We start from the raw sequence: 9,009 nt of genomic DNA on the forward strand, positions 1-9,009 counted from the left end.
GTAATCAGATTGATTAGTGGAATAAATCCTCAGTTGAGGTAAATCACTCTAAGGGGGTGGACTGGAGTAGTTTCGTTAACAACGAACCAGGATAAAAATAATTGTGTTCATTGTTTTTATCTTACAAGTTTTTAAAGTCACACTTATTCAAACCCCCCCTTTCTAAGTGTTTTTCTATCCTTCAGGAAGAAAGAGGGGAACGAAAATGGGTCTGGGAGGGAGAAAGAGAAAGCGGATCCTTATAAGCCAATCAGCGACGTGCATTTCACATCGCAACCTTGCCACGTGTAATTCATGTCCCAACCTTCCCAACGGTTATAAATAAGATTCTCTCACTGCACAAGTCTGCCATCAATCAATCACTACTAAAAATATGACATTTGCTTAAAGGATTTTACATCAGGTATTAAAATATATGATGTCAAAAATATTTGAAAAAAACTTTTACATCAGGTATTTATTTCCAATGATATAAAAAATATATGAAAAAATAAAAAATGTATAACACGGTGGCAGTACTGTAAATAAAATGAAAAAAATAGGCGGTGGCAGAATTGTAAATAAAACGAAATTCTTTTATAAGGGATTTTACATCGGTTATATATATTAATCGATGGGAGAAATGAATTATGGCCTTTACATCGGGCCTTGATATTAACCGATGGGAAATATAGCATAGTGGGCCTTTACATCGGTCTAGTAAAAAACCGATGGAAAATGTTATAAGAATTTCATCCAAAAACCCTATTCCTTCTTTACTGTTGCAAATCTTTTAATTTCTTCTCTTCTTCTTCGAGCGCCGTCACCATACAAGTTATACTTTCTCCAAACTCCTCTATTCGTCGTCCTCCAAACTCCTCTATTCGCCGAGCACCCACTCCTCCGTTCGCCTTCTCGCGAAACCGACCACCATCTCGCCTTCCTCCGACCTCGTTCATTCGCCGACCGCGGCGAATCGACATTCTTTTGCCGACGACGACCACCCATCCTAACCGGCCGTCACAACCCACTCTCACCAAATCCGACGGTTGAAGGCATCACCACCCTTTTTCTACAGGTTTTTGCTTGTTTAGCATACTTTTATATTTTTCATGGTAACTACAACTAGTTGATACTATTGTATATTGAACATGAAATAGATAAAGGTTAAAAAGGTGTGTGACTTTGAATTTGAACAAATTCTAATTTAAGCAACCATTTGTTTTTATCAAACTGTGTCTGATTCAACGCATACATATTTTGACAAGTTAGAGGTGTAGGAGTAAGTTTGAACCAGTTCATAGGAAAAAAAGTATATATATATTTTAAAATTTATTTTTCTGTAAAATTGGCTATGGGAGGAAGAGGGAATTGCAATTTACAAACCTCGGTTTTGGATTATTAATTTATCATAGTGCATCTTGTATATTTGATGCTAAATTATTATTAATTATATATTTGATGCAAAATTATATGTATTTTTTGTATGATGAAAGTGATAAAAGAGCATCTTGTATATATTCAATTGATATTCTGTTACACACTGGTTTTGGCTGTATGTGATGACCAATTTGATTCACGGTGTAATAGAAAAATGCAGTGGTGGTTGTAATTTCAAATACTATCATGTTTTCTAATAAATATTATGAGGTCATATTCAGAAGCTATGAGTCAATTCTTTATAAAATCTATGACAAATTATATGTTTGTATTTATCTAGAATTATTTGAGCTAAATCAGCGTTAGTTTTTTATGCTATTATTATGTCATAACTGCATTGATGTGTACTTGAAATCAAATCGATCAGTGTTAATAATAGTGCATTATTATGTCATTAGTGACCATTAGTTTTTAATGCTATTAAAAAACCTAATGGATCGTAGTTAAAACGAGTTCCTTATTTCATTTAAATCTTCATTTAGATAATGGATCGTAGTTGGATGAGAGCTAATCGATTAAGTGCTGAGTACAAACATGGAGTGATGCAATTTCTACAGTTTGTTGAAAGTGATGCGGAAAAAAATCTTCCTCCTCTTGAAAGTAATGCTGAAAAAAGTCTTCTCGTGCTTTTTCTCTGTCCATGTGTTCGTTGTGCAAATCAAGAACCAGAACTTAGTAAGAAAGAGATCATGAATCATCTAATTTGTGTAGGGATTTGTCAAAGTTATACACAATGGATATGGCACGGTGAAGTAGTAGCAAAGTCAAATATGTCCCAAAGAGATAATGTTAGTGTAGAAATGGATGATCGTCTAGAAGACATGATGCGTGAAATTGGACAATATTCGTTTAAGAGGGCACATGCGTATGATACTTTATGCAATGACAAGGATAAACCTTTGTACCCAGGATGCACAAATTTTACACGTTTGTCAGCCGTGTTAAAATTATTTAATCTGAAGGCAAATAACGGGTGGACTGATAAAAGTTTTACCAAATTGTTTGAATTGTTGACACAAATGCTTCCAGAAGGTAACATATTACCAAGTCGTTATTACGAGGCGAAGAAAATATTGTGTCAGTTGGGTTTGGAGCATGAAAAGATACATGCATGCCCTAATGATTGTATATTATACAGAAAAGAGTATGTAAACTATAATCATTGTCTGAAGTGCAAGGCGTCACATTGATGCGTGATATTGGACAATATTCGTTTAAGAGGGCACATGAGTATGATACTTTATGCAATGACAAGGATAAACCTTTGTACCCAGGATGCACAAATTTTACACGTTTGTCAGCCGTGTTAAAATTGTTTAATCTGAAGGCAAATAACGGGTGGACTGATAAAAGTTTTACCAAATTGTTTGAATTGTTGACACAAATGCTTCCAGAAGGTAACGTACTACCAAGTCGTTATTACGAGGCGAAGAAAATATTGTGTCAGTTGGGTTTGGAGCATGAAAAGATACATGCATGCCCTAATGATTGTATATTATACAGAAAAGAGTATGTAAACTATAATCATTGTCTGAAGTGCAAGGCGTCACGCTACAAAAAGAAAGATGGTGAATCTAGTGATGATGAGGAGGTCAAAAAGTGTCCTCCCGTGAAAGTGGCATGGTACCAACCAATAATTTCAAAGTTCAAGAGATTATTCGCTAATGGAGACTACACAGAGAATCTTAGATGGCATGCAGAAGAAAGAAAATGTGATGGACAAATTCGCCATGTAGCTGATTCTTTGCAATGGAAGAAAATAGATTCTTTGTTTCCAAATTTTGGCAAAGAGTCGAGAAACCTTAGACTTGGACTTTCTATTGATGGAATGAATCTGTTTGGTAATCTAAATACTAACCATTCTTCTTGGCCTGTTCTTTTGATGATTTACAACCTATCTCCTAGGTTGTGCATGAAGCGTAAATATATTATGTTATTGATGATGATTTCGGGCCCAAAACAACTAGGAAATGACATAGATGTTTATCTAAGTCCATTGATTGATGATTTAAGAGTGTTGTGGGAGGAAGGGGTGGATGTTTTTTATGCGCATTCTGGTGAACAATTCAATATGCGTGCCATGTTGTTTTGCACCATCAGTGATTTTCTGGCATATGGCAATTTGTCTGGGTATAAAGTTAAAGGTTATAAAGCGTGTCCTATATGTGAAAAACACACATGTTACCATCAGCTTGAAAAAGGAAAGAAGACTGTTTATCTTGGGCATCGAAATTTTCTAAATCATTATCATCTATATCGTAGATTGCAAAAAGCTTTCAATGGGGAACAAGAGCATGGTGTTGCTCCAAAACCCTTAACTAGAGAGGAAGTTTATCAACGACAACAGGGCATTACTGCTATCTTTGGAAAGTACCAAAAGCGATCTATTGTGAAAAATATATGTAAAAAGAGGTCGGTTTTCTTCGATCTCTTGGAAAAATATATGGAAGACATTGTATTGATGTGATGCACGTGGAGAAAAATGTATGTGATAGTGTAATCGGAACACTTCTCAACATTCAAGGCAAGATAAAAGATGGTATTAATGCTCGTCTAGATTTGGGCGTGATGGGTATATGAGAAGAGTTAACTCCACAATATATAGGTAACAAGACGTTTTTGCCTCCTGCCTTCTACACTCTGTCTAGAAAGTATCAAAGTACCGCATGATTACTCATCAAATGTCAAGAGGCTTGTTTCGGTTAAAGATATCAAATTAGTTGGCTTAAAATCTCATGACTGTCATGTCTTAATGCAACAACTACTACCAGTGGCTATTCGTGGGATATTTCCCAACAATGTTAGGAAGACTATAACTAGGTTGTGCTTATTTTTCAATGCAATTTGTTGCAAAGCCATGTATCCATTAAAGTTAGACGATTTGGAAAATGAGGCTGCAGTTATCTTGTGCCAATTAGAGATGTATTTTCCTCCTTTATTTTTTGACATTATAGTTCACTTGATTGTTCATCTAGTAAGGGAGATTAGACTATGTGGTCCAATTTTTTTACGGTGGATATATCCAATAGAGCAATACATGAAGATCCTAAAAGGGTATACCAAAAATCCACAAAGTCCAGAAGCATCGATTATTGAGAGGTACATTGCAAAAGAAGCAATTGAGTTTTGTTCTAACTATTTGTCAGAAGTGGATGTTGTAGGGGTTCCCAAGTCTCGTCATGATGGAAGATGTGAGGGCGTGGGTACACAAGGTTTAAAGGTCAAGAGCTTAAGTATTGATGTGGTTGTTCAAGCGCATTTGTATATATTGAATAACATGGATGAAGTTCAACCTTACTTATCTTCTCACAAAAGCATCATAAAAGTACCCTAAGATGTATGAAATAGGTTGTTAAAAGAGCATAATAAGAGTTTCTCTGAGTGGTTTAAAGAAAAAATTGCTAGTGATGATAGTGCTTCAAAAACAATTAAGTGGTTGTCCTATGAGCCTAAATGTAACATAATAACTTTGAGTGGATATGATATTAATAAAACTTCTTTTTATACAAAGTCAAAGGATGACTGTAGTACCACACAAAATAATGGGGTTATGATTGTGGCCGAGTCCATGCACTTCTCTAGTGCTAAAGATAAAAACCCGGTTATGGCATCTACACCCTACTTTGGGGGTGATTGAAGAGATTTGGGAAGTTGATTATGTTGTGTTTAAAGTTCATGTATCTCAATGCAAATGGATTGATATCAATAGTGGTGTAAGAATCGATGAATTTGAAGTTACACTGGTTGATCTTAGCAAGTTAGCTTATGTGGACGAACCTTTCATCATGGCATCTCAAGCAAAACAAGTGTTTTATGTCACAGATCCTTCTAATAAAAGGTGGTCAGTTGTTATACAAGTAAGGGGGGCATGATAGTGATAAAAATCAAGATGCGAATCTTGATATTTCGAAACTCTTCCTTTCTCAACAAATGTGCCTACCTTCATTGAAGAAAATGTAGAGGATGATGTGCATGCTATTCGCATGGATTATGAAGAAGGGATATGGGAGAACTAGTAAGGTGTTTTTTATAAGTTAATTCGACATTACTTTGATTTCTAATTGTTTTTATTTTGTTCTTAATTTATGTCTAATTGTTTTTATTTTGTGCTTAATTTGATTTCTAATTATTTTTATTTTGTTTAAACAGATACATGGCTGATTCAACCGACAACCCCTCTTCATCTAGTAAACCTAATAAAATAAGAGTTAGAGGTCAAACTTTGATGATAAAAATTGAAAAAGTTCATCAAATGGATGAAAAGATAAAGTTTGAGTTTGACCCAAGAACCTGTGAATGTACTGGTGTTGGTAAGAATGCTGCATATTTTAGGAGTTATATAGCATCTCTTGCTCGGCAGAGATGTTCTATTTTGAAAGAAAGATGAGTGAAAAGACATAGATAATGGGATAAAAGACGCTATATGGCTTGATGTTCAGGTATTTTAAATTCAACACTATTATATTTTATAATCATCTATATACTAACAACATATGCCATATACTGTATGTGTAGGCTAATTTCACTATTCCAGAATGTTAGGATAAAAACAAGGATGGTAAAATCTAGGATCCGTTGAAGAAGAAATGGATTAAATATGCGGGAGAGCGATGGAGAGGTTTTAAGAAATAACTCGCGGACGAATATGTTAATAATCCCAAAAAAGATCTCGCTCCTGCACATGTCAGATATAATTATATTAAAGAAGAAGTATGGGAAGAGTTTCTGAAGTCTCGAGATACCCCCGCATTTAAGGTTAGTATGAATTATATTTGAGTTTTTTTTTTGCATAACATTTTCATTATGTTTAGTGATAACTTTTTGAGTTTATAATTAATAGGAAAAAATTCGAAAGGGTAAGGAAAATGTGGCTAGGAATGTATACCCACGCGTATTATCTCGTGGAGGGTATCGCTTGCTTGTGGAGACAATTAAAAATGAAAGGATTTCATTGAGAGATTATTATACATTAGATGATAATGGTAGTCCATCTTCACCATCACGCCATGAGTTATGGAAGAGAGCACGACAAAAGAAAGGGGGAAAATACACATCAAAGTCTACACAAGTTGTTGCTGAGAAAATTGTAAGTAAAACTTGGAAATTACTTAAAGTATCATTATATTTGTGATTGATAAAAACTAGTGAAATTATTGTGGTTTTTGCATTTTGTAGGATTCTCTATTTGAAGAAGCTGAAAAAGGTGTCTTTGTTCCAGATGGACGTAACAATATCTTAACAGCAGCCATTAGAACATTTGAGCATGGTGGTCGTGTTCGTGGTGTTGGAAAACACCATAAGCAAAGCACTTACTTTGGAAGGTCATCTTCACGTCAAGGACAACATATATATGTAAATGAACAACTTGAACAACTTACATCTAAATTGAAAGCAATACTTGGAGCTGAATTTGATCAAAAGTTGGTTGAAGAGCGTAAGGTGTTGCAACAATCTTTTATGGAGACACTTAAGTCTATGGGTTTTTCGCAAAGCACAGATAATAATAAATGCATTGAAAAAATGGAAGTAGTTGAAGGAAGCGGAAAAGAAAGTTGTTCAACTGCAAAAGGAAGCACAAAAGACGTGGAAGTTGACGATGTTCGGAGATTGTTACTCATGGTTGTGAAAATTGAGGACAGACACTTGGAAATGGAATTAAGTCATTGTCGATCTGTCGCTAATTTGTATATGTCAGCTAAGTGTATCAGAGAGTTGTTGATGAGTTTTCATTGGCTTGACGTGTACTCTGCAAGTTTGGTGCACGTAAGTACATTTTCTTTTTTTAATACTATAAATATCTATTAATATGTAATATCTCTCATCACTTTGAATCTAATGTTTATTTTAAAATTATTCTGGTTTATTCATCGTGTATGTATTGATAATTCCACATCAGAAGTATATGGAATTATGGACCCTGCTATGTGTATATATGTTGATACTGTGACGAAAACTCAAGCAGGTGTTAAAAAATACATACAAGATAAGTTAGAGAGGGAAAATAGAGTGTGTCACTTACTACCACTTATTCATGGGTAAGTTTTTATGAAATTGTGTTTTCTATTTTTTAATTTTGATAACATAGATATTTTATGTGACTTTCGTGTTTCCACACACACGTACAGACGACATTGGCAATTAATTGTCATGTTTCCGAGAGAATATTGTGGTCGTCTTTTGTTCACTTCATCGGGAAATTGATGAAATCACGAAGAAAATTGTTACAAAGTAAGTTTATCTTTTATGTGAATTTTGTTATAATATATTATATATCATATATATACATAAATTGTTACAAAAGTAATTTCATATTTTATGTGGCTTTATATAGATTTTTTCTGAATTAGTGCTTTTGGGGTTCATCAAATGGCAAATGGAAATAGAAAAAAGGCTACCTGGCTTCAGCCCAATGTACTTGTGATGTAAATTATAATTCTATATTTAATTTTATGATAGTTAGTCACTAATTATGTCATTCATTTGTAGACAAGGAAACAACATAACTCTAATGATTGTGGGTACTATGTGATGAGAAATATGTTGGATATTGTCTCTGTCAATATAACCGAGTCTTGGATGCAGGTAATAAAAATAACTTTACTTTGTTATTTCTTTGCTTTTTGCAACTTAATGTAAATTTTCAAAGAATAACTATATATTGTTATTTACGTATTGTAGGTATTTGATGACCCTACCGAATTAACACAAGATGATTTGTATGATTTACGACTCCGTTGGGCAAAATGTTTCTTTGAGTTATATAAAGATTAAGCTTTATCTGGTGAGTATATATGGAATTGTCTATATATCAGATTTGAGTTTCTTAACTTTAGTGTTGTTTCCTGATGTTAATTGGTGTTATTGTTTATTGTCAGCAAATGTGATTTTGGTGTTGTCTTCAGAAGCTACAACTCATCTTCTCGTGGATGCATGTTGGTATTTCAAGTGCGGGAAAGGACTTATAAATTGTTGTATATTTGTTGTTTTGTTATTGTTTTGGTAGTCCATCGTGTGTAAACTTTCTTATAATTTTGTACACTTATGTGTATCCTAGATTAATACTTTTGTAAATCAACTGTTCATTTTGAAGAATATATATATATATATATATATATATATATATATATATATATATATATATATATATATGCATCATAGCTATTTGGTGCAATAAAATTATCCTTCACTAGTTAGAAAAATATGAAAATAGAGACCTAGATGTGGTCTGTGTGATGTGGGAAAAATATGAAAAATAGCGACCTATCTATGGTTTGTGTGGTATTGGAAACATATGAAATATTAGGTACAAACAAAATTACAACAAAAACTGGAAAGCACCTTGAATTCGCTAAAAAGTAGCAAACATATTACATCGGGCCATTGAGGAAATAGATGTAAAAACATATATATTACATCGGGCAACTGGTGAAATTGATGTTAAAACAATATATTACATCGGTTCGTTGAAGCCACCGATGTAAAATATGGAATATATATTTTTTTTAAATGGATTAGTTTACACATTAGACGTAACATTCAACCGATGTGGTATATTTATATTTCACATCAGGCAGTGGCCTGATGTAAAAT

General features: G+C 33.7%; 1 protein-coding gene and 1 long non-coding RNA gene across 4 annotated transcripts; both read left to right on the forward strand.

The window, feature by feature from the left end:
- The first annotated feature begins 1,904 nt into the window (after positions 1 to 1,904).
- LOC131634035 (uncharacterized) lies at positions 1,905 to 2,609 on the forward strand. Its single transcript, XM_058904720.1, has one exon. It carries the CDS (start codon positions 1,905 to 1,907, stop codon positions 2,607 to 2,609), a length of 705 nt encoding a protein of 234 aa, XP_058760703.1.
- Positions 2,610 to 7,283: 4,674 nt separating this feature from the next.
- Positions 7,284 to 8,494, forward strand: LOC131634024 (uncharacterized). Of its 3 annotated transcripts, none has more exons than XR_009293460.1 (5): positions 7,284 to 7,454; positions 7,545 to 7,647; positions 7,906 to 8,001; positions 8,098 to 8,200; positions 8,295 to 8,494. It is a non-coding gene; the product is annotated as an uncharacterized LOC131634024 (long non-coding RNA). The 3 variants fall into 3 exon arrangements; XR_009293459.1 differs by having other exon boundaries at positions 7,287 to 7,454; positions 8,322 to 8,494; XR_009293461.1 differs by lacking the exons at positions 7,284 to 7,454; positions 7,545 to 7,647 and adding an exon at positions 7,765 to 7,830 and having other exon boundaries at positions 8,322 to 8,494.
- The last annotated feature ends 515 nt before the right edge of the window (positions 8,495 to 9,009 follow it).

Source organism: Vicia villosa, unplaced genomic scaffold (genome assembly GCF_029867415.1).
Source record: "Vicia villosa cultivar HV-30 ecotype Madison, WI unplaced genomic scaffold, Vvil1.0 ctg.001210F_1_1, whole genome shotgun sequence".
NCBI lineage: Eukaryota > Viridiplantae > Streptophyta > Magnoliopsida > Fabales > Fabaceae > Vicia > Vicia villosa.